Genomic DNA, 27,121 nt, shown 5'->3' with positions numbered 1-27,121 from the left:
TGTTGATTCCTTGGTATGTGTTTAGTTCTCTTATTGTGGGTTTTCTGAAAAGTGATATCTGGATAAAAATAGTTATTAAAACTAGAATAAACTTATGACATAACATTCTGCAGAAAAAACCAAACACTTACCTTTTAAACAACAGTTCAATAGCTCAGTATAAACATTTGAAAGTAAAAGACTGTGAGGGATATTTTAAGATGTTCAGTGCCGTCTTTAAAAACTGCATACATTTTTTCCTCCTTTCATCTTGACTGACAAAGATACAGAGACTAAAGCAGTATCTGGGCTTGTCTACGCGCAGAAAAGGCTGTGAAAAGCTAATGCAGTATAGCTATCACTCAGTATTAACCTAAACTGCTATTGCGGTTTAGATTAACCCACTTCTTAATCTAAATTGCAAAAAGGTATTCAGTGTGGAATAAGAATGCCCACACAAGGAATTAGTGTGGAACAGCTAATTGCACATTAAATTTACACCCAGCTATTTCAAGCTCACCTCTGTGAATTTTAATGTGGATAAGCCCTTAAACATATTAGAATTTCCTTTTTTTATTATTATGCAGTTGATGCATATCTATGCTTGCATACCTAGTCAAACATAGTAACTCAAAGAGCCTACCTCTTCATGTCTCATCAGTTCTATCATTTCCATAACACTAATAAAATGGTAGCAACGATCCGAGTGGTCAACCAGATAGGTAGGAAAGGGACGATTCTGCCAAAGTCTCCATTCAGATAGGGAAAGTTCACGAGTTCCTTCCACTCGAGATGCCTGCAGTTTCAAATAAATATTAACATGAAAATTTCAATCATGCAATTGGTTCACAAAACAAATAGAAACAATGAAGAGACCTTGTGGCACCTTAGAGACTAACAAATATATATGGACATAAGCTGTTGTGGGCTAAAACCCACTTCATCAGATGCATCAGATGTTGCATCTGATGAAGTGGGCTTTAGCCCACGAAAGCTTATGCCCAAATAAATGTGTTAGTCTCTAAGGTGCCAAAAGGACTCCTCATTGTTTTTGCTGATACAGACTAACACGACTACTACTCTAAAACAAATAGAGTCCCAGTTCTCTATGGAAACCACCCTCAAATGTCCTGAACAAAAGAGAAGACCAATAAAATTATTATAAGGGAGAGATGTCTGTTTTAATAAAAGGAAATATTCTCTGCTTTTAGTCTTGAACTATGTATTCTGTACTAACTTTCCAAGTAACCAAAAGAAACCCGTAACTATTGCCATTTGTCATGCACAAAGCATGCGGATCTAAAATGTGAAGTGACAGATGGGGATTCCTATTTATTCTTCGCATCAAGAAAGAGCCCACTGAGTGGGAGTCTTGCCTTCTCTAAGTTAACAGAGGGATTTCAAAATACCCATAATTACTGAATATCATCACTGAGGATATAGTCTCCTTTTTACAAAGGAGTGTATATAACTTTTGGAAGTGTTAACACAAGTTATTTGCATCCAACAGAAATAAGTTTCCTATGCCTATAATAGCAGCAGGAGACGACAATATCCTACAAATATTTTAATTTACAGGAAGTGGGTTTCAGATATTAGAAAAATCTCACATGCCGAACAATCTTGGATTACAATTCCCTGGTTCTCTCTCATATAGATATCAGAATGTCCTTAAATTATATTTTTTAGATAGGCTTCCTTAGAATCTTTTTAATTTTATTCTCTACCCAGAAATCTTTAGGATTATTTTCCCTGTCAAAGGATTTCTTTGAATTGTTCTCAAATATATGAAGAAGAATCTTGGTCTGGGAAACTCATTAGGTAATATTCTGTCAGCATCTGGCATCACCACAGCAGAAGTAGTTCAGATTTCTCTATAATATTACAATAATTTCTACACTGTAAAATTATCTGATCAATTCTAATACTAAGGAAAAACATGTCCAAAAATCAATGGCAGAGATTCACTTCTGTAATTTCTTCTAAATCTTCTAGTGACATTACATTAAGGTTGAACTTACTGCTATTTCCTCCATATTTTCTAAAGTTTCAAAGTGACTTTGAGAAAACATTGGTTCTTTGACTCCATCACTTTCTTTTAGTTTGTATAAGCTGTTCCATACTTCAAATTCCTCTGATGTTAGGAACCAATTTTCACGTGAGTCTGTTTGTTTTGTGCCTGCAAATGGGTAAAAATGAAAACATCTTAGGAAAAATAAATCTATGTAACAAAGAAAAAGACACAGTGATTAATTAGGACCTCATATGATACCAGCCATAGGAAAACAAATTCCCATTGCCACATTGGTAGTAAACATTAACCTTTTCAGTCCTATTTTTCTTGTATATTAAATTTGTTTGCATATTAACTTTTCTCCCAGAATCTTTCTGATATCAGTAAAGAATGGGTCTGAATTTGAAGGCCAGAGTGCTAGTTTTTAACCTGTGAGTGATCGTATTCACATGACCCAGTATTGGGCTATACTTTATTATGCCTGGCACCTCCAAATATGTGGGGAAATATATGTCTAGGAAAAAGACCAAAGTACGGAAATATGTATAAACAAGAGTGGGTGGCTGATGAGGGGTGCCTAAGATTTAGTTATGTTGTTTGATTGATAAGAAGTACTTGTTATTGCAGATGTCTTCTGTAATGGATAAAATAAGGATTCACTGAAAGATGTTTATGTTAACTCAGTAAGAACTGGCAGTTGTCACAGCTGTCAGTAATAATGACCAGATTAGAATCCTCTTTAGTTTATCAATCATGCACCCCAAAGATATCATAAGGAAATTCCATCAATAGTTAGGTAAAAAAAAAGTCAAAACAGGTCATAGTAAAGTTAATCATGGGAAGTATTTTCCCTCCAAAAAGGAATTTCTCTGTCTGAGGTTTTGGGAGTTAGATTGGGAATTAGTCGGCATTCCAGCAAGTACAGAGGAAGGGACCAAACTACCTTTTCTTCATCTACATCAAGTGGTAAAGTATGTCTTCTTTCTGTATTCTGGATAGTGCTGTACTAAACACTGATTGTTAATCTTTGATTGAATAATTCTATTTCAGCCTGTTATTTGATAATCTCTAATTGCTATTGACTTCAAACATGCAGCAACACAAACTGAAATGGATAGGTGGAAGAATCAGTTAAAAGCAAAAAAAAATTCAAACGTTCTGTTTTATGGAGGAGTAGTGGAGAGAGGTGTGTGTATACTTGTAAATAAACACTGGCACGTCCTGCAGGTGATGATTGTCACACAGGGCAAACATAGTCCCTCAGTTAATCATATGTTGCCAAAAGACCAAGGAGAAAATTGAAAATATCAGATGGAATTATTGCACTGCCTAAACAGTGAAAATCTGTTAAAACCAAACAACTGATTAATCCCTTGACTATTTTGGTCCCCATTTTACCTATCAAGGGCATGTGGATGGGGAAGAGTACACAGGAAAGAACTAGAGCAATCTTTGGGGAGGAGGAAGACAAAGGAAGCAGAGTACCCAGAGTGCTAATTCTTGTCCTCAGTTGACACCTTATGTAGCCAACACCAAACTCCTGAAATGAACACACTGGCATTGGGGCATCAGAACAATGGAGTGAGTCCTCAATTCACAAGGGGCCTACCCCACTGTTCATAACTGTCCTTTCCAGGTGCCTCACTCAGATGTCACAATAATACATGACTTTCATATATCAATTCAAAGGCTGGTTCATGATATATGATCATAGGTAAAAATAAACTGTAGAAGGAAATTACATGTAACTTTTATACTTATATGAAGGGCATATTTGTCCTCAGTATATTACAGTATAAACACATGCAGTTTTTCAGATTACACATGACACAGAATCAAATCATAGAATATCAGGGTTGGAAGGGACCTCAGGAGATCATCTAGTCCAAAACCCCCTGCTCAAAGCAGGACAAATCCTCAGACGGATTTTTTCCCCAAATCCCTAAATGGCCCCCTCAAGGATTGAACTCACAACCCTGGATTTAACAGGCCAATGCTCAAACCACTGAGCTATCCCTCCCCACATCCACCTAAATTGCTTTAAGTGCACAACCACACAACACACATCACAATATTAATAAGAGCACAGAATTATTTTTCAAATATCACTTTATGCTGAGATACTAAAAAACTCCCATACCCCCAGAACAAACCAACCCCTCCCACCTCACCTGTGAGAGAAAATGGGTCGTATAGTGGCATCAGACTTGGAAAAAGGAAACTGGACTAAACACAGAAAGCAAATTCCAGGGTGGAGTGTCTTCCAACACCACCACCCTGCTTCCAATCATACAGTACACCACTACCTTGATATAACTCCACCCAATATAACACGAATTTGGATATAATGTGGTAAAGCAGTGCTCGGGGGGTGGGGGGGGGAACTGCGCATTCCGGTGGATCAAAGCAAGTTCAATATAACATGGTTTCACCTATAATGCGGTAAGATTTTTTGGCTCCCAAGGACAGCGTTATATCGAGGTAGAGGTGAAGTAGGAATCATCCACGCAAGAGAATCAAATGTAAAGGTACAGCATAAAGATCTGCAATATCGAGGGCCAAAACCTACTTGTTTTTAACAGATAAAAAATAATAATAAAAAAAATCCATCCAATTTCACCCATAAACTTAATAGGAGCCAGTGCAATCTTTGGAGCAAAGATTAAATATGTTCCCTGCATTAAAGATCTATGTAAACAGGTAGATTCTGTAGAAGTTGAAGTTTCTCAGCATTTTATGCTTTTAAAATACTCCATTCATCCCATTGCCTGAGACTAACCTTATTTCACCTCTAAACTGCTTAAGATTAATAAAGATCAACGTTCCTTAAAGACACTAACTTAGTGCCAGAAGAAAGCTGTTTATTACTTTGCTACGTTACAATCCATTATATAATAGTACCATGCACCAAGGTTCAATGTTAGGAGGCGAGAAACAGAAGCACTTAAGTAGGACAACCAAAGACTGGCTTTAAAGAAGGCATGACCTAAATAGCAGAGAGAAACAGTTCAGCTTTGTTTAAGTGTTGATTTGCCTCTTTTGTAGTATCTTTATGTTTCCAAAAATCCACAGAGAGGGAAATTGTTTGTAGTTGTAAACAAAGGATTCAGAAAGCAAACTCCAGTGTTATTAAATGCTGTTACAATTTCAGTTTCAAGAGACTAAACGGACAAGCTAAATATTTAGCAATTTTGAGGGAGATGGAGACACGGAGTAAGAGAGACACTTTATAAACGAAGAGGGATCAAGGCTGACCACCTCAAAAATGACATACCTTAAAAATAAGCTTCTGGTTCCATTTCAGAGACACCACAGTACTACAGATATTTCTTTTCCTAAGAAATTGTCATATACATATGCAACAGGAGCACCTATTCCAAGGAGCTTTCAGCCACCTGTAGTGTGGCTTGGGTCTGTGGTCAGTCTGGAGAGCAACTTCTGTCAGGGTTCCCCTTCCCTTCCTGGAAATGACCAGATGCCCTGAAGATTCTAACAGATACTCAGATACATAAAGAACAAAAAAAAATAGGCCCAAAATGAACTATTTACTCCCTTAAAAGAGTTAAGCCTCCCTGCTCAGCTACGACAGAGCTCAGGAAAGAAAAAATATTGCAAGTGTGCTACCTTCAAGTTGTCATTAACTTAAAAGAACAGTGAGAGCATGTGGAGGATCTCCTGTGGACTGGCTTTGAAACAATAATGCAGTTATGGACAAGATTTGAATCTCAGAAACTGGTACACAGATGATGTTCCTGCTTTTTTGTTTGCAATAATAAAATCTCACTCATGGCAGAAATGCGATCACCTACCAATGGGTGCATTACATATAGATATACATGTATGCACACATGGGAACAAGTAAGTCTCCAGACCATCCCTGGAACATACACTACTGTTTGTGCTTTTCACAGTGGCATCACTACCTTGAAAATCAGAGGGGTAGCCGTGTTGGTCTGGATCTGTAAAAAGCAACAACGAGTCCTGTGGCACCTTAAAGACTAACAGATGTATTGGAGAAGAAGTTATGTTGCTTTTTACCCTGAAAATGACTGCTCCACTCAAACTGAAGGTATACCTTGTATTTCTGACTCCTGCCTTCTGTTAAGGAAGAATTCAATTGTTTAGAATGCATCTCAATATCTAAAGCTATGGGCAAATACAGACTCTGTGCTCCTAAGTCTTTTCATTTTCCACAAAAATTAAGGAAATAAAACTGAAATCAGGTCTCTACTTGCTGTTTACTAATCTTGCTATTTGACATCCAGAATATGTGTAAGGGTACGTCTACACTACCCGCCGGATGAGCGGGTAGCAATTGATCTATCAGGGATCGATTTATCGCGTATAGTGTAGATGCAATAAATCGATCCTCGATCGCTCTCCTATCTACTGCTGAACTCCAGCTCGGCAAGAGGCGGAAGCCTCTGCTTCCCAGCCCCAGCTCGGGGCCTGCCGCAGCAGGGGAGAGAGGGCACATCCATCATATTAGAAAGGTAAAACTACTGATATTAAAATATGAGTTGTGTGCTTTTATTTGTAGAACAAAAACCGTTAATTATTATAAAGTTTTTTTTTAATATAGCGCTTTTATCCAAAGCGCTTTACAATAGTTAGCAAAATGGTACAAACAACATTTGGAAAAATCATTAGGTGGTCCGCCAAGCAATTTTCAAGTGGTCCATGAAAAAAAAAAGTTTGAGAATCACTGGACTAGATGATCCTTGTGGTCCCTTCTAACCCTATGGTTCTACGATTGTTTTTCTGCTCTCCTCCCCGTCAAGAGGAGTCATGCAAGCAGACTCCTCCCATCAGCTGAGTTTGCAGCTCAGAGCACATGGCAGAAGAGGAATAAAGACCCCAAACAAAGGAACTAACTATCTCTATGCTGCTTGGATTCTGGGGAAGGAGTAAGAACGAGGAGTACTTGTGGCACCTTAGAGACTAACACATTTATTAGTCTGTAAGGTGCCACAAGTACTCCTCGTTCTTTTTGCTGATACAGACTAACACAGCTACCACTGTGAAACCTGTCACCATGGGGGAGGAAGGTGTTTCTAGGAATAAGCAAGAGATCCCCAGCTGCTTAGCCTGGGTTAGCCCAAAGAGCAAATAGCGCTTGCTGATGATAGAAGCCTATATTACTGTAACTCATTTCTGTGTCTATGTTTGCTTGATTTAACCTTGTCAATAACAATCTAATTTCCTTCTCTTCTTTAATAAATCCTAACATAGGTTACTATGTGATTGGCTACAAGCACTGTCTTTGGTCTGAGACCCAAAGTGCAACTCACGTGAAGTAAGTGACTGGGGTCCTTTGGGATTAGGAGTAACTTGAATATTGCTAAGATTTTTGATGTAAGGGGCCATCAATCATAAAGATACGCTCACTTGGGTGGCAAGACAGACTGGAATACTCAAGGGGACTGTCTGTAACTCTGTGTTGAGGCTGTTAAAGTCTTTGAAGAGTTGGCACTTAGTGCAGTTGGTTGGTGAAATCTAAGCTTGAAACTCACAATCAGTTTGGGGTTTATGCCCTGGTTTTTAACAGTCTGCCCTGAGGTTGGTACTCATACTTTTGCGTCGCCTTTGAGTTTGTCACACATGATGCATTTTAACACCCACTGGGTAAGGTACTTCATTTTTCTGTAATGTACAAACTTGCAAAGGTAACACAGTGAAGTGAATATCAGAGTGAATAATGACTTGGTCCTGAACTAAGAGAGTGTTTACAATTTAATACCATGTTATTTTCCTGTGATGTTTACCCTTTCTTGAAGGATCCAGGATATGGGGAAAGTGGTGGATGTGATATATCTTGACTTTAGCAAAGCTTTTGATACGGTCTCCCACAGTATTCTTGCCAGCAAGTTAAAAAAGAATGGACTGGATGAATGGACTATAAGGTGGATAGAAAGCTGGCTAGATTGTCGGGCTCAACGGGTACTGATCAACGGCTCGATGTCTAGTTGGCAGCCGGGATCAAGCAGAGTGCCCCAGGGGTCGGTCCTGGGCCGGTTTTGTTCAACATCTTTCTTAATGATCTGGATGATGGGATGAATTGCACCCTCAGCTAATTCGCATATGACACTAAGCTGCGGGGAAAGGTAGATAACGCTGGAGGATAGGAATAGGGTCCAGAGTGACCTAGACAAATTGGAGGACTGGGCCAAAAGAAATCTGATGAGGTTTCATCAAGGACAAATACAGAGTCCTATACTTAGGAAGGAAGAATCCCATGCACCGCTACAGGCTGGGGACTGACTGGCTAAAAGAAGCAGTTCTGCAGAAAAGGACCTGGGGATTACAGTGGATGAGAAGGTAGATATGAGTCAGTAGTGTGCCCTTGTTGCCAAAAAGGCTGACGGCATATTGGGCTGTATTAGTAGGAGCATTACCAGCAGATCGAGGGAAGTGATTATTCCCCTCTATTCGGCACTGGTGAGGCCACACCTGGAGTATTGCATCCAGTTTTGGTCCCCCACTACACAAGGGATGTGGACAAATTGGAGAGTCCAGTGGAGGGCAACGAAAATGATTAGGGGGCTGGGACACATGATTTACGAAGAGAGGCTGAGGGAACTGGGGTTATTTAGTCTGCAGAAGAGAAGAGTGAGGGGGGATTTGATGGCAGCCTTCAACTACCTGAAGGGGGGTTCCAAAGAGGATGGAGCTAGGCTGTTCTCAGTGGTGGCAGATGACAGAACAAGAAGCAATGGTCTCAGTGGGGGGGAGGGATAACTCAGTGGTTTGAGCATTAGCCTGCTAAACCCAGGGTTGTGAGTTTAATCCAGGGGTACGCAACCTATGGCACGCATGCCAAAGGTGGGACGCAAACTGATTTTCAGTAGCACTCACGCTGCCCAGGTCCTGGCCACCTGCCCAGGGGGCTCTGTATTTTAATTTAATTTTAAATGAAGCTTCTTAAACATTTTAAAAACCTTATTTACTTTACATACTACGATAGTTTAGTTATATATTATAGACTTATAGAAAGAGACTTTCTAAAAACATTAATGTATCACCGACACGTGAAACCTTAAATTAGAGTGAATAAATGAAGACTCGGCACACCACTTCTCAAAGGTTGCCGACCTCTGGTTTAATCCTTGAGGGGGCCACCTAGGGATTTGGGGCAAAATCAGTACTTGGTCCTTCTAGTGAAGGCAGGGGGCTGGACTCAAGGACCTTTCGGGGTCCCTTCCAGTTCTATATCTATCTATCTATATATGGAGATATACCTAAGTTGCAGTGGGGGAAGTCTAGGTTGGATATTAGGAAACACTATTTCACTAGGAGGGTGGTGAAGCACTGGAATGGGTTACCTAGGGAGGTGGTGGAATCTCCATGCTTAGAGGTTTTTAAGGCCCAGCTTGACAAGTCCAGCTGGGATGATTTAGTAGGTGTTGATCCTGCTTTGAGCAGGGGATTGGACTAGATGACCTCCTGAGGTCTCTTCCAACCCTAATATTCTATGATTCCTTGATCTGCCTTTTGTGAACTATTTTTCAACAGGAATTTCTTCTCTAGTAACTTCTTAAAAAATAGACTTTTTCCACTGCTGTAGCACGAAGGGGACAAATCTAACAGATATTAAGATACAGGCTTTCTGAGCTCAGTTAAAAGCTCCATCGTTACTTAATGAAGTGAATATAATCTGTTTGTTCTGAAGTATAAAGTGTATCACTTGAGATGGAATGTGCTATAGCATCCCGATTCTAAACTTGTTCCTTCAAACAGATTAGAATGGTTAATACTTAGAAAGCTATATGAAAGATTTTCTTGTTAACCAAAATGAATCTATGATGTCCAGCGCACCACACTATTATGTTTGGACCGTACTGCAAAATCCCCAAACCCTTCATGCATGTTGTCAGAAAGTAACATAACATTCAGAAGGACTCCTGGAGCCCTTTTTAATTTGCTTTTAAAGCCGAACATTCAGGCAGGATTCCTGAAGTCAAGTTTTACTGAGTTTTTGTAAGCCCCCTTGAACAACAGTGTAATATCACAGGTCAGCATGGTTTTGCCTTCAAACTGAATGTGTAGGGAGGTCATGTGACACAGCCGAGCAGCTAAGCAGTGTTTCAATGAGCTCTCTACTAAATCCATTTAATATCATCTCAATAGCTAATTTTTTGGCTCCTAATAATTATAACATAGAAATAGCTTTCTACACCAGTATGAATTTTTTATGAGCATCAGTGAAGAGAAATCCTGCCAAATTTAGTATCAAAACTAGCAGCTGTAGAAGAGTGTGGGGAGACCAGGAGGACAGTCAAGGTGACTGAGTCATTTGGTCTGCAACACCCAGCAATGTGGCCACCAAGATCAAGTAAAAAATTAAACAAATCAGAAATTACAGTCCTGTCTACATCAGGCTCATTTTTAAAATATTTCCCATTATTAACATCAGTCCTGCTGTATCACTGTTAGCAACATCAGCATCCCACGTGAAAGCACTGGCTGATGACACTGTACTAACGAGATGTGCTCTGACCAGAGGATTAGAAGACATGGTGTGGAGAGTGTATCTGCAGCAAGGCCAAGCAGTCATATGTTATTTGACTAGTATTTTCATCCTTCCATGACAAATTATTCAGCATACAATAAAGTTTTTCAGTACAGCCATAACCAGCCTATAAATATGATATTTAGACATTTTAATTTACTCCATACACTTCAGTCACATAAAACCCTACAGTGACAAGTATAGAAAGGTTTTACTGCATCAGCATTTTCCATTTTATTTCCGAGGGGCCTTTACCAGTTATGCATCTGGATCCCAGAGCAGGCTCAAAAGCAGCACCTCTGATCCAACCCATTGGACATTAAAAAGCCAGATTAGGGAATTAGCAGTTCAGTAATATTTTAAAAAAGTGTTTTAAAAAAAAAAGAAAAAGGAATTTTAGAAAAAGGTAGCTCATTGCAATGACCATGCTGATGAGATAGCACAGGATGGAGGCAGTGTAAATACTGATTAAATAAAATGGCTGAATCAATCTTCTGGAGAGTAGCTTATGAGTCACAGAAGTCCCTGGGGAGCACCTGCAATTTGTGTAGATGAGTCTAAAGCCTTCCATGAGCTCTTAATCTTCTCAATATCCAGGTCAAGAGGGAAAGCAGACATATTCTTATGTGAGAGTAGCATTCCTTGATGCGGAAGTTCCAATACAAAGGAAACAAGCTCAAAATCCTTGGTTTGGAACTGTCTGGTCGTACCAGGAAAATGATCTTCCTTTTCCTATGGTGTGCTGAATAACTCTAACCCTTCCTTCTGAGTCCTGATATTTCTAACTGCTGGAAGGAACCAGCTGGAAACAAAGAATCTCTCCTCCCCAAACCCTCATGCTTTCTCAAGCAGGCATCAGCTTCAACAGAGCAGCACCACAGTGGCTGACCATCAGCTGCTGGAAGCCTGGCAAATTCCCAATGTAGACAAGGCCTCAGAGAGGGTAAGCTTCTGAGAGGAGAGCTTTCAGCAAGAATCGAACTTGCAGGCAGCTGCTGCTCAAGGAGAGGAAAGTGGCTAATTGAACATGATCTACCAAGTGACACCTGAGTCTGGCATGGGCAACGGGATGGAAACAAGATGGAGCTGGAGGGAGCAGAGTCTGCAAGAGAGTTTTAGCAAGTTCCCTTTCTTCCAGGCCTTCTCAAAAGCTGGTTAAGAAACCAAGCCACAGAGGAATTAATGCTACTGAGTTGAAGAGGCTGCAGGCCTCTTTCTTCAGATGCTTACTTCTGAAGCAGGACAGCAGCAATTTTAGGATCCATTTAAACCAGGTACCTCTCAAGTACCTAACCAGGACTCAAACTCAATGGATCTTCATCCTCCCAGGGGAGAAAGAGAATGTATAAAGATGAGAGGAGGTGCAGTAAGGGCCGGCAGAAAATGGCATAATGACTGTACTACAGGCTGGGCACCTAATTCCTTCCCCTGACCCTTGAGAGTAACCATTATTCTTGAGTACAGTCCTGACCATCTGAACCATATGTTAGGTAGTACTCAGGCTACTGGAGGGAGGTGAGGGCTGGAGTTAAGATGGGGTTGCCAGAACTTCAGAAGTATGATTGCATGCACTTTGGTTGGTGGCAATGGTCAAACAGCTCACTATTCCACACGATGAGTGGGCTATTACAGCAAACACTATATCTAAAAAATAGCCTCTTCAACAGATTACTCAAATAATTAGAATCTCTGGTTTAAAAAGCAATAATAGATACTGTTCCACTCACCAGCAAGTACATTTATCTCATAGGAAAAGAAATGTGCCAAGCAATCGGAGGACACAGTGCGATTTCACACCAATGAGCAGCATTGTACTAAAATGTAGAGGAATGGGGAGGCATGTTGGCGCAAGTTTATTTGTAAAATATGGCTTTGTAAAATCCATCATCATCAGCGATCCCTCGAGGTCAAGGATGATCTCTTTCACAGGTTTTATTTTGATGGGTCCTTTGGTGAGTGAGGAATCTAATCCTTGAGCTCCAAACTCATTGGCAGACATTGCAGGCGGCATTGGAAGTCAGGCTTGGGCCAAGATTGTTGTGTGACAGTCATCTGTCCTTTCTTTTCCGGCGTTTTTCTGCGATCAGGGCAAGGTGATTTTCCTCAAAAGTGGACGTCCCTTTTTTGACAAGTCTTCACTAATTATCCCTATCCTAGACTGCTGTCTTCCAGTGTGTGGTGTCGATGTCGTATCTCTTGATGTTTATCTTGAGGATGTTTTTAAAGCATTTCTTTTGGCCTTCCAGTTTCTTTTCTCCTTTGGTGAGCTGGGCATACAGTAGTTGTTTTGGTAAGCGTACATCAGGTGTGAGCACACAGTGCCCACTCCACCTCAGCTGGTGTTGGATAATGAGGAACTCAACACTGATGATGTTGGCCTCTGTGAGGACACTGATATTAGTGCGATGATCCTCCCACTTTATGTTGAGGATCTTCCAAAGAAAGTGCTGGTGCTGGCATTCCAGGTTTTTCAGGTGTTTTTGATAGGTCACCCAGAATCACAAGCATAGAGGAGAGTTACCACCACTTTATAAACTAAAAGTCTAGTGTGTGTTCTGATGGCATGATTGTTGGCCAAAAGCAACGCTGGCACAGCAGATACATTTTCACCTTTTTAAAACCCCAAATTAAAGAATTAATTTGCAACAAAAGACATAAGATTTGTCACTACAAAAAATGCATCAGCACTCTTAAATATGATGTAATTAAAAAAAAATTCAGACAAATTGTTGTCTACTGAAACAACCATATATTGGTAATAAGTAGGGAACTTTAGAGCTAAACAATAACTGTAAAAAGATATATGTGACATAAGTATATTACTTTAATACAAAACCACAGATCAGAGGCTTACTCAAGTTCAGTATATGAATGCAGAAGAGTATTTGAAATTACAAGCAAAGTTCTAAGTAAAACAAATTGAAAAGGCATTTCAAAATACAGTAGTGATTAAATTAATGAAAATAAATGAACATTTTACTGTTGGTCTTATAATTTACATTGTTGTCTACAACATCTAGAAATATTCGTTTGTTTGGCACCATAGCCATAAGACCAGCCATACTGGGTCAGACCAAAGGTCCATCTAGCCCAGTATCCTGTCTTTGATCTCAGTGTCTGCTCCCCCCCCCCCCCCCCGCAAGTATAATCTTACAAATCTCCATTTTTCTTTGAGAAAAGGGATTAGGAGGGATTTAAAGACATATTCTGTTTATGTAAGTTTTCAGTAGTCCTATAATGAAGTACTAGAATTCATTGACATTTTCCTTTAGGTTGTACACTACTGGAATGAGCCAAGTTGTTTTCAGAGATGAATTATCAACTCTTGGGAGCAGGAGAGAAGAAGAGAAGGGGCTAGTTTATGTCTACTACAAAAACTTTTAGGAGGAACCTAATCTCAAGTGGTAGAACAAGCAGTTCCCTGGACACAAGCTGTGGTGCTGATCACACCTTTACCTTTTCTACTATATTAGAAGAGTCTTTGGTTATTCCTATCTGTTCTGAGGGGTTCCCCTCTTCTTACCAAATAGGAGAATGAGAAATAGCCAACGGTATCTACACAGGGAACAAACATTTAATAACGGGTTCTTCAGTTTAAGCAGAGAAAGGTATAACATGACCCAATGGCTATTAGCTGGTGCTTGTCTGGAAATGAGGCATAATTTTTTGGCAGAGAGTGTACAGGGTAATTAACCATTTGAACAATTTACCACGGTGGATTCTCCATCATTAATTTTTTTTTTTAATGAAGACTGGATGTTTTTCTTAAAAAGATCTGCTCTAGGAATTATTATGGGGAAGTTCTATGACTGGTGTAATGCATGAGGTCAGATTAGATTATCACAATGGTCCCTTCTGACCTAGGAATCTATGGTTCCAATGGATCAACTCTAAGTCCCTGCCATTTTTCAGACTGAAACAAGAGCTCTGCAAACAGGGAGCATTGCATCTATAGTTATCTGTTAAAATGTGGTGAATTTTCAGCTGTTTTTCTAATATTATTAAAATTAGTCAAGAAAACAATTTCTGCCTAAGTTACGGAGCCTCATAAAGATGCAAAAACATTTTGATGCAATATTACTTGTTTAAGACCCAGCAAACACTTGGGAGTTGCATTAAGGAGAAGTGAGACAAGTAGCTGATTCACTCTATACACATTAAGGGAATAACTGATTCAAGGATGCTGAAAGAATTGTAACTTGTAAATAAACAACTGGTCTCATCATAATATTGGAACTGAAAAGTTTTGAGTAAGATAAATTATATTTTTACTAATGACCCATAACACTTATGAACAGTTTTGTGCATGTTTCAGGACCACAATGCAGTCACGACATCAGCTTACACCAATGGTTCTCAACCCACGACCCAATCAGCAAACAGCTGCGGTCCATGTGACATCCTCAGGGCCATACAGGTAGTATTGGATATGGCCCACAATGGTAACTAAGGGTACGTCTACACTACGGGACTATTCCGAATTTGCATAAACCAGTTTTGTAAAACAGATTTTATAAAATCGAGTGCGCGCGGCCACACTAAACACATTAAATCGGTGGTGTGCGTCCATGGTCCGAGGCTAGCGTCGATTTCTGGAGCGTTGCACTGTGGGTAGCTATCCCGTAGCATCCCATAGTTCCCGCAGCCTCCCCCGCCCCTTGGCATTTCCGGGTTGAGATCCCAGTGCCTGATGGGGCAAAAATCATTGTTGCGTGTGGTTCTGGGTACAGCCTCACCCCTCCCTCCCTGAGCAGCAGACAACCGTTTCGCGCCTTTTTTTGCTTGGTGAACTGTGCAGACGCCATAGCACAGCAAGCATGGACCCTGCTCAGCTCCATACCGCAATCGTGGATGTTTTAAACACCTCGCGCACTCTCCTGCAGTATATGCTGAACCAGGACCTTCAATCCGAGGCGAGGAGGAGGCGGATACGGCAGCGCGGCAATGACAGTGATGAGGACATGGACACAGAATTCTCTCAAACCGCGGGCCCCTGCGCTTTGGAGATCCTGATGGTAATGGGGCAGATTCTATCCATTGAACGCCGATTTTGGGCCCGGGAAACAAGCACTGACTGGTGGGACCGCATTGTGTTGCAGGTGTGGGACGATTCCCAGTGGCTGCGAAACTTTCGCATGCGTAAGGGCACTTTCATGGAACTTTGTGACTTGTTTGCCCCTGCCCTGAAACGCCATAATACCAAGATGAGAGCAGCCCTCACAGTACAGAAGCGAGTGGCGATAGCCCTGTGGAAGCTTGCAACGCCAGACAGCTACCGGTCAGTCGGGAATCAATTTGGAGTTGGAAAATCTACTGTGGGGGCTGCTGTGATGCAAGTAGCCAAAGCAATCACTAAGCTGCTGCTACGAAAGATTGTGACTCTGGGAAATGTGCAGGCCATAGTGGATGGCTTTGCTGCACTGGGATTCCCTAACTGTGGGGGGGCGATAGATGGAACCCATATCCCTATCTTGGCACCGCAGCGCCAGGGCACCCAGTACGTAAACCGCAAGGGGTACTTTTCAATGGTGCTGCAAGCACTGGTAGATCACAAGGGACGTTTCACAAACATCCACGTGGGATGGCCAGGGAGGGTTCATGACGCTCGCGTCTTCAGAAGCACTACTCTGTTTAAACGGCTGCAGCAAGGGGATTACTTCCCAGACCAGAAAATAACAGTTGGGGATGTTGAAATGCCTGTCGTTATCCTGGGGGACCCAGCCTACCCCTTGATGCCATGGCTCATGAAGCCATACACAGGCAGCCTGGACAGTGGTCAGGATCTGTTCAATTACAGGCTGAGCAAGTGCAGAATGGTGGTGGAATGTGCATTTGGCCGTTTAAAGGCGCGCTGGCGGACATTACTGACTCGCTCAGACCTCAGCCAAACCAATGTCCCCTATGTTATTACTGCTTGCTGTATTCTCCACAACCTCTGTGAGAGTAAGGGGGAGACCTTTATGGCGGGGTGGGAGGCTGAGGCAAATCACCTGGCCGCTGATTACGCGCAGCCAGACACCAGGGAGATTAGAAGAGCACACCAGGAAGCGGTGCGCATCAGAGAAGCTTTGAAAACGAGCTTCATCAATGGCCAGGGTACAGTGTGACTGCTGTGTTTGTTGATGAACACCCACCCCGCCTTGACTGACTCATTCCCTGTTAGCAACTCACCCTCCCCCTTCGAGTACAGCTTACTTATGCAAATAAAGTCACTCTCATTTAAAAAGCATGAATTCTTTATTGATTCATTATAAAAAGAGGGAGAGAAGTAAGGGTGTGGTTTGGGAGGAGGATAGGAGGGATGGAGAAGGCCATTAAAAAAAATTCACAGTAACGACATCCTTCTGGTTGGGCTGTCCACGGGGGTGGAGTGGGCGGGTGCACGGAGCCTCCCCCCACGCGTTCTTACACGTCTGGGTGAGGAGGATGTGGAACATGGTGAGGGTTGAGGGTGGTTATACAGGGGCTGCAGCGGCACTCTGTGATCCTGCTGCCGTTCCTGAAGCTCCACAAGACGCCGGAGCATGTCAGTTTGATCACGCAGCAGCCCCAGAGTTGCATCCCGCCACCGCTGATCTTCCTGCCGCCACCTCTCATCTCGGTTGTCCCTCCTGTCCTCACGTTCACTGGCCTCTTTCCTGTAATTTGAAACCACGTCCTTCCACTCATTCAGATGAGCTCTTTCATTGCGTGTAACTTCCATAATATCCGAGAACATCTCATCTCGCGTCTTCTTTTTCCTCCGCCTTATCTGTGCTAGCCTTTGGGATGGAGGAGGGACGCTTGAAATATTTGCAGCTGCATGAGGGAGATAAATATTTAGAAAGATACATTTTACAGAACAATGGTTATACTATTTCACAGTGAACAGCAGTATTCACCACCTAGCACATGTGATTTCCCTACAAGGTCGCATTTTTTCATCTTAATAGTGAGTGCCTGCAGCTCTGGAGTTACAGATCTCACAGACGCAGGTCCAGGCATCATAATTCACCTTGCATGCGGCCATGGTAAGCCACTGTCTTTCGGCTTCTGTAGTGATTTAACCCTTCCCCCCCAACAACGCATGGCTAATACCACGCTAGCTCCCTGCTAATCAACAACCTTCCCCCCCCCCCACCCACTGCGTGTCTAGTGCCTTGGGGAAGATCGCCGGTGACTAAACACAGAAAAGATCATCGGCATTTCACTCCTCCCCTCCCCACGCTTCGCTACGTGCAGGAAAGTTTTTTTTTAAGCTGATGCAGTCCACGAACCCAGTAGAAAAATGCCCCCCCCCCCTTACTTAAATTCCTGATTTTTAACCAGGTTATCCTGAACGATATCACTTTGCTGAGGATAACAGAACAAGATAAAGAACGGATGCTTCTTGAATGCCAGCAGTCACCGGGACCATACGCTGCTATGCTTTGCCACGCAATGATACCTGATTACTTGCTACATGCATGGCGTGGTAAAGTGTCCTACCATGGTGGGCGGAACAAGGCTGCCTTGCCCAGAAACCTTCTGCAAAGGCTTCTGGAGTACCTACAGGAGCGCTTCATCGAGATGTCCCTGGAGGATTTCCTCTCAATCCCTGGACATGTTAACAAACTTTTCTAAGTAACTATACTGTCTGCGAATGCATCCCAAGACCTCAGGGCAAATCAATCATTAAAAAAGGCTTGCTTAAAAAAAAATGTTTGATATTTGCAAAGGTACACTCACCAGAGGTCCCTTCCATGGCGTCATTGTCTGGGATAGTGGCTTGTGAGGGCTGGGAGGACGGTAATTCCGTCAGGGTGATAAAAAGCTCCTGGCTGCTGGGGCTCACGGAGTGCTGTGTGCTCTCTGCTAGGTCTTCCTCCTCTTCTTCATCTTCCTCTTCCCCGTCTGCATAATCCTCAGCCATGGCAGAGATTACAACCTCCACCTCGGAATCCACGATCAGGGGTGGGGTACTTGTGGCGCAGCCCCCTAAAATTGCATGCAGCTCAGCATAGAAGCGGCATGTTTTTCGACCTGCCCCTGACCTTCCGTTTGCTTCTTTGGTTTTCTGGTAGCCTTGTCTGAGCTCCTTAACTTTCACTCTGCACTGCACTGAGTCCCTGCTGTGGCCTTTATCCGTCATAGCCTTAGAAATTCTTTCAAATACTTTTTCATTTCGTCTTTTGGAACGCAGTTCTGTTAGTACTGAATCCTCTCCCCAGATAGCGATCAGATCCAGTACCTTCCGTGTAGTCCATGCTGGGGCTCTTTTACGATTCTCAGGAGACTGCATTGTTAACGCTGATGAGCTGTGCGTGGTCACCTGTGCTGATGAGATGAGATCTCCACGCTGGGGAAGCAGGAAATGAATTTCAAAAGTTCGCGGGGCTTTTCCTGTCTACCTGGCCAGTGCATCCAAATTCAGAATGATGTCCAGAGCGGTCACTGGTGCACTGTGGGATAGCTCCCGGAGGCCAATGCCGTCGATCAGCGTCCACACTAACCCTAATCCGATATGTTAATACCGATACTAGCGTTACTCCTCTCGTTAGGGAGGAGTACAGAAACCGGTTTAAAGAGCCATTAAAATCGATATAAGGTGCCTCCTAGTGTGGACGGTTGTGGCGTTAAATCGGTTTTACGCTCCTAAAACCGATTTAAACGCCTAGTGTAGACCAGGCCTAGGTTGAGAACCACTGGTTACACCAGAGGTAGGCAACCTATGGCACGCGTGCCGAAGGCAACGCATGAGCTGATTTTCAGTGCCACTCACACTGCCCAGGTCCTGGCCACTGTTCCGGGGGGCTCTGCATTTTAATTTAATTTTAAATGAAGGTTCTTAAACATTTTAAAAACCTTATTTACTTTTCATACAACAATAGTTTAACCTAAGGACCTTGAGGACGCCGCCAGCGACAGAACACAGTGGCGTGCAACAGTCAGGAATACCTGCATCGCCTTTGAGGAAGGCCGCTGCCGGCGTCTACAAGAGGTTCGCGAACGATGTCACAGAGCACCAGCAGCGCACAACCCACTGACCGCGAACTTCCCATGCACCATCTGCAGCAAAATGTGCACCTCTAGAATGGGTTTGTACAGTCATCAGAGAGCACACCATGAGACCAACAATAGATTATCTGCACAGATTTGTCATCCTCGGATCGATGGACTACCAAGAGAGTTTAGTTATATATTACAGACTTAGAGAAAGAGACCTTCTAAAAATGTTAAAATGTATTACTGGCACGTGAAACCTTAAATTAGAGTGAATAAATGAAGACTCAGCACACCACTTCTGAAAGGTCGCTGACCCCTGGGTTACACAATACATATAAAGAAATCATCATAATCTTACTTGTGCCCATGGAAAAGAGAGCGGATTTATGCTGGAGTGAGCTGGATCTTCTCTCTTTGGAAAGTGATCTTGAATTATTTGGTTCATATACTGCAGGAGTGATAAACATTTTGTGCAACTTTGGGTTTATTCCTTCAGGAATCAGACGAGGACTTTGTTGGTAAAAGTGAAGCATTTTGTTTTCAGAAATTGCTTTGTAAATGCTCTTTTTGTTGGACTGGCTTTGATTGTAAGTCTGTAAAACAGAGGATAAGCCACTTGTTACTGGAGAGTTTCACCTTATAACTAAGAATTAAAAGAGCACTTCAACATTCATACTTGTTATGTATTATATTTTTGAGTCCCCAAACACGTGTTACAAAAACAAAAAAATACAGGCCAAATACATCAAAGCCAGATTGTGAGTCCTTTACTCACATGAATCGCCCCAATGGAGTCAATGGAACTACTTGTGTGAGTAAGGGGTTCACAGAGGTGTCAGTAAGGGGTTCACAATCTGACCCCATCTCAGGACAAACAGAGGAAAAGGAGAGAGATATAGATGACAATCAGGTCATCTGGTTACACAGAAAAACATGTCCACATCTTAAAAGTTCCAATGGGGGAAAAAAAAACCCCAAAACACAGAACAAAAAAGATTGCCACTCCCTTTCTTCCCACCCCATTCTTGCCGTTCCACTCACTTACCGTAGGCAAGTAAAATGAGGTGAAGAGATGGCCTGACAAATTCATTTATGAAAACCATTCAGAGCATAATATATAGCACTGAAGAACATACAGAGATGTCTGAGAACGTCATCTGAATAAGAAACCCCCAAGTAAGGCATAACTACAACAACAATATATTATACAGAATTTAATTTTTTTGTGCATAGTATCAAAAATGGGCATGTCCTTGGAAGGGGGAGGGGGAAGGGGGAGAGAGAGAGAAAGAGAGGTAGGAGGGAGAACACCCTTGCCTGTAGTTTAGGGTCATCCAGGTTAGATACAATGTGACTAGGCTTGGCCAAATTTGATTTTAATTTTTCAAATTTTGATTAATAGCTATGTTTTAAGTTTTTATTTTTTATTTAATTTTTTTAGATTTTTAGCTATTTAAATTGTCCCAGTTGTGCAAAATTATGGGCTTTAAAACTATAATAGTCTGTATACCCTTTCTTCACCAAGATGAAACTTCTGTATAAAACACAACAATGCTATTTCTTTTGTTTTTCTTATTAAAAGCATGAAAGGAGCAGTCCAATAAATGCCAATTATAAGCGATTGCTTCTGTGATGCAGAGATCTGTCTAGTAGGACCATACTGAGACAAGAGAGGCCATCAGTTGGCAACCACTTCTGGCCACTGCTAACCTGGACTGTATTTGAAAAGATTACTTACAAGTGAAGAATGCCAGCTCTCAATCAGTTTGCAAGAAGTTTTTGTTAGATGATACTTTTTAAGGGAGAAATTTTATGTAGAGAAACAAACATTGTGCTAGTAGGCCAGCATACTCCTTGAAAAATCTGTATGGAGTTGTCTGTCAACCATCCTGAATCATTTTTCTCTTTAGAACCTATCGGGCTGAGATTTCAAATGCCTCTTACACTTGTTACCCCAAAATCTTTGGATGTAAACCTGCGACCTGATTCCCCACTCCCACCATTCCTAGCTTCCTTCCAAAAGTGGTGTTTGAGTTCCTCTGACCAGCCTGTGCTAAAGTGGAATCTAAAGCTTACAAATGTATGATCAGAACAGACTGCCTCAAAGGTTTCCATGCAATAACCTGAAGGTCACAAGAATCCAATTGCTTCAAAAGGAAGCTTCAGCAAAGGACCACATTAGTATCCCATGACATAGGGAGCTTTTAAACATGTACAATAATCAGGCAGATTTTGTAGGTGGGAACTGAAAATATCTACTTATGACATTTAAACAAAATATTGCCCACTTTTTTCTTTTCAAATACAATATGCCATTCTGAGAGGTTCCTCTTTAACAGACAGAAGTGACTTAGGATACCTTGTCTGAGAATCAAATCTCTGTCATCTCAAACTCTAAGCCAGATACAAACATCACATCTTGGACTGGAATAGTATTGAGTGAGAATGTTAAGCTGAGATGGCATACTCAGCTCTTTAACAGTCACGGGAGATTTCCATTTACGTAAGTCTCCTCAGACCTCACCTCACACTCAGCACTGCTGTTCCAAGATGCTTATCACTAAGGCTACTATTTAGTCACGGAGGACACAGAATCCATGACTTCCAAAGACCTCTGTGACTTTAGGCACCGCCGGATGGGAGCTGCAGGGTCCCATGCTGCCTGCGGAGGCAGGGAGCTGTGAGGTACTCCTACTGCACTCCCCGCCGCCGTGAGTGGCAGAGGACCCCTGCTGCACCTTGCCGTTGCTAAGAGCAGCAGGGGACCCCAGCAGCTTGGAGCCACCAGTGGAGGGGGACCATGGAGCTCCAAGCCCCCACTCTAATGCCAGCTCTGACACTAATTATTTTGTGACCCTGAGCAAGTCACAACCTTATATACTTCAGTTTACCCATCTGTATAATAGGTATAATTACTTACCTGCCTCAAAGGCTTTGAAAGACTTAAGACTGAAAAAAAAACCAACCCAAACACAGATGAAAGCTTGAAGTGCTAAAGTTCCACATTTCCAACATTTCTGGAATGTGGTTATACAAAAGGAGGGCTATCAAAGTGTATTTGCAAATCCAGAATGGGACATTTGAACTATTAATGCAAAGAGTTCACCATCATCATCAAGCTCCCCAGGATTTTAATCAATCTACACGTAATTGTTTTGTGAGACTAAGTAATGAGATTGAAAAGTTAGAAAATACGAGAGATTTCTTAACTCACTCGTTGTTCCCGTCCTTCTGCAAGTATGACAACAATTCTGCCTTTCCGCTTGCGCCCAGTTCGACCCATTCGCTGCACAAGACGAATTGGACTTTTCTGAGCATCAAAACAGATTATGAGGTCAACTTCTCCAATATCTAAACCTTCTTCTCCTACACATGTAGAGACCAGTGTATTATAGCCACCTTCACGAAAGCATTTTACCACCTAAAAATGGATTAAAACACATATCATCAATCTCCTGTACTGTCCTAAATAAATTCTCACCATCTTTTTATATTCCAGCCTTGTGATTAAAATTTTTTCACCTTGTTTAAAAATTGTAGAAGCACAATCTACCTCCTTCCAAAACAGTTAAGTATTCCATTTTGAACTGCCGACTGATAATACTGACACACACAGCATTTGTTAATGTTATTCTACCCTTAAATACAGAATCAAGACGTTTCACACCTTATCCAGCCTCAAACTACCACATACACAAGACCAACCTACTCCTAGTAATCAGTTGCTCAATTTTACAAATATTTCTGCTACTCCACTAAGTCAAGACATAGCCTAAAATCTTAACTTTTAGAATTCCAAAAAACCTAGGGAAAAAAAGCACTGTGCTCAATTCATTCCACGCACATTTCCATTCTTTTCAAATATTGCATATTTTTTATTAAAAGAAATCACACAACAAAATTATTAAATGCAAATATTTTCTCTTTTATACATTTCTTTTTGGTCAGATGATCTGAAAGAAAAATACTTTGCAAGTGGATGTCATGCTTCCCAGGGCTGAGAGGCACCTCACTATCATCTGACTTTAGCCTAAGGAAGCCATGTCTGTGTATGCTGGGGGGGTCAGCTCCTCAGCCCCACTGGCCATGGGCAACACAAGGTCTCCCTCCCTCTAGGCCTATGCAGGCCCCACTCTCTCTATACAGGTTAGCTCCAACCATCTCCCTGGAGTGTCCAGCTCCTGATCCACTAGACATCCGTAGTATTCACAGATTTGCTACTTTCAAAGCACAATACATCCCTACTTACCACTTTCACCTCAAGTCACCGCTCCACTTAACACACAGAACTTAGATAGGTTTATAGAGAAGTCAAGTATAAGTTTATTTAATGTAGCACAGAGATTTAAGTAATAGCTATGGAAACAAATTGTTACATACAAAATAAAATCATAACACGCATTCTAGAGCCTAAACTTAATTAACTACTCTCATGTGCTTACTCTCATATTGCTCACCCAAAGTCCTTTCAGTGTTTTACAACCAGGCTGGCTGTGACCCTCCTTTCATAAAACATACTGTTAGCTTGTCTCCTCAGTGAAGGATCCTGTGTGTTTCTTTGCATCCCTATATAACAGACTAGTCCTTTGGTCCTAGTCATAAACAGGATACCCCTCCACCGATTATGCACATAGGCATTCATTGTGAGACACACAATACTTACGGCCAAATAGAGAGAAAAGCATCTGTTACCTTCTGCCTGAAAGGAACATGTGCGAGGTCTGTCACTTCTTGGTGACTTGCCTCAGCTCCCAGGCCTTAAGAACATAGTTTTTAGTATAGATAAATAACTCCTCAAATATTATGCATGCCTACATTTCACAATGATTATGATGACCAGTGGGCCCTTGGATCTCAGTAGAGACCACATATGCCACCCTTTGGTGAACTGTTATGCATGTATCTGATCCAAAGGATCCCTGTAAAATCCTATGCATCCCTTGGACCCTCTCTAGTTGGCATCAAGAGGTCTCGAGATCACAGTTGTTTACTTAGTACAGTGGTTTACTTAGTACAGCAATTTACTAATGGAACTTTAAACTACACAGTCATTTCTATACAATATATATTAGCACATCACATTCCCTACATCCATCTTCTCAAACAAGACTGATTACATCTTTACCTCAAGCTGCTCTTTTTGTGTAAAGCCCTTCATGCTCTTTCCTGTGGAGTGGCCAACGAAGGTCATTACTCTGACAATTGGATGGTGCTGGGAAAGCATTTCAGCAATTTCTTGGACGCTGTCTCGAAACGAGGAGAAGATCATAACTCTGGTATCACTGGGTTTGCTTTCAGATATGCTTTGATCTGTTTAAGACAAAAATAAGTCTATGAGCTAGAAAAGGATTTTATATACACAATAAATAAAAAACACAGGGCCAGATCACCCCTTCATTGGGCGTGCGTAACTCCCATCACTTCCATAAGGATAAGATTGTGTCCAAATGGATTCCATTTCATTTTTTTGATTTACACAGTGTGCCCATTCCATTTGTGCTAGGAGCACAAAGCCATCCAAATTAACATAATGTTAAGAAAAATGACAATTACAAACTTCCCAACCTATTAAAAAAGAAAACTCTCCTCATTCACTAAAGAAAGGATACAGTCACTCCCTGGAACATACCAGGCAGAACTAACACTGGCTCTGCTCTGGAATTTGATCCAACAGAGGGCCCTGCATTGAGAATACCTTGTCCCCAAGTCACAATTTATTATAATGTATTGCTTTATAAAGCCCAAAAGTGCACTCAGTAGATGCCTCAAAATAAAATTAAGACATGGTTGTGCAACAAAGAATCTGCAATCTAGTTTCAGACCCAAATATATAATGGCCAAACAAAAGAGATAACAAAAGTCAGGAGGGGCAGGTGAAGTAAGGATGACTTACTAGCAATAAAAATACACAATACTCAGGAAAGGCTAGTGCACAGCATGGTAGAGCAGAAACATGGGGTTTAAGTTACAAATCAGGATAAATATCTTAGTTGATGAAAAAAATCTAGGTACTGATAGCCTTTATCAAATACTACTAGAAGTCTGCAACTTCAGCTTCCTGTGTGAGCTCTCAGCTTAATGAGTAACAGAGCAATAAGATAAGCTGCATACCAGGACTTCCATTATGCTGTGGCAGCGTCCAGACTGCAAATTACTGAGTATTGTAGATTCACACCCTGGCTTGCCATGTAAACAAGCCCCTAAGAGGCAGTTGTCCTGCCACTATCTAAAAGGCTCTGCTTTACCTACCATCTTCAGCCAAATGTTTGCTACATGTAGGTTTAGCACGTGGTAAAAGTTGTTCCAGTATAAGGATGAGACCCTGTCTCTCCCTCAGCCCCTTTCCCCTAACTGCTAGTGCTGCTGCTGCCACATGGCTAGCACTGGGAAGCTCTCTTTGCCTCTGCTCCAGCAGGGGTCTTTCAGCTGACAGGCTTCCTGCTCAATGCTTCCCCTAGCAGGGAGTCTCTCTGCGAAAGGCCACCTCCATGAGCAGAGGCACCCACCCCTGCAGCAACAGGAGCATCAGACACAGACCCACAGATAAGACACAGGTGATTTTAAGCCCAATTTAAGAGTCTCTTAATTAAAAGCAAACAAAAAAATTGAGATATCAATTAAAAACCTTTTCCCAACAATCGTGGCTCCCCCATGAACCATTAATGGCTCTCCAAGGGAGCCACGAGTTATAGTTTAGTACTGATTTAACAGATGCAAAGGTGGAAAGACGGGTTTTCTTTATTTCTTCCACAGAGAGGGCATAGGCTTACAAAAATTCCTTATGTTGGATGCGGTCTGTGCCTGCCTATATTTTACACTGCTGATGTACAAATTCTCTTCCTCTGACGCCTGTCACAGATTGCAGAAAACCGGGGAGATCTGTTGGGAAGGATGTCACTTTGGTGTCAGTGTCAATCACTGTGGTTATGGAATAGTCCCAGTGACTCACTTAGTTTTTGGTGATGCAGAGTTAGATGCAATGATGCTTTGGAATTTTACTAGATCCGGGAGCTTCTAGGGGTGGACTAGTATGATTGCTTCTTGTCTGCAGGAGGGAGATCACCAGAAGGTGTTTCTTGAATTACCTGTATTTAATTAGAGTCTGAAAATCTAGTCCAGAGTGTGACTGGCAACATGTGTGTAGATCCAGAGATTATTTGGAAAAAATCAAGGGTACAAAGGGTAAAAGTGGTGGTTTGGAGCCATTGCAGTGTCAACACAGTGTTTAAATATACGTGGACAACAAGCCTTGGAAACAGCATCACTATTTCACACAATATCTCAGTCGACTATTTTTCAAAAGTCTATAGATTAGCAGGATGCCCATGTTGCTAGATTCACGGAGTAGGCTGGTGCCCTGTGTTGATTTTCTGATGATGACACTGTGAATAATAAAGGGCTTCCTGATCTCTGACCTTGTGTTGATCAACAGGAGAACTACGCTATGGTGTTTGCCTTTGTTATAAGCATGTGCAAAGTAGCTGTTCCATGTTTTAATCTGATTGGCCACAAGTGCCTCCTGAACTGCTTTCTAAATGCTGGTTTACACTTCCTGTGGCTGTTCCTTCCAGGAAAGACTTGGACTGAGGAGAAGTGGTGGATGTATGTTGTGATGGATCAATGATACTGATGATGCCCAAGATGGCCAGCATATG

At 41.9% G+C, this 27,121-nt stretch overlaps 1 protein-coding gene across 2 annotated transcripts in view; it reads right to left on the bottom strand.

Annotated features, from left to right (window-relative positions):
* Positions 1-27,121, bottom strand: part of FANCM (FA complementation group M) — a 152,731-nt gene that overhangs the window by 37,335 nt on the left and 88,275 nt on the right. For both annotated transcript variants that reach the window (XM_045015213.1, XM_045015212.1), the window contains exons 9-13: positions 24,592-24,776; positions 22,681-22,887; positions 19,825-20,059; positions 2,001-2,158; positions 623-775 (exon numbers count right to left, since the gene is read on the bottom strand). In XM_045015213.1, coding sequence (XP_044871148.1) covers positions 623-775; positions 2,001-2,158; positions 19,825-20,059; positions 22,681-22,887; positions 24,592-24,776 — 938 coding nt within the window. The remainder of the gene's footprint in view (positions 1-622; positions 776-2,000; positions 2,159-19,824; positions 20,060-22,680; positions 22,888-24,591; positions 24,777-27,121) is intronic.

The sequence above is a fragment of the Mauremys mutica genome, chromosome 4 (genome assembly GCF_020497125.1).
Source record: "Mauremys mutica isolate MM-2020 ecotype Southern chromosome 4, ASM2049712v1, whole genome shotgun sequence".
Lineage (NCBI taxonomy): Eukaryota > Metazoa > Chordata > Testudines > Geoemydidae > Mauremys > Mauremys mutica.
This window is presented reverse-complemented; position numbering and strand designations above follow the sequence as displayed.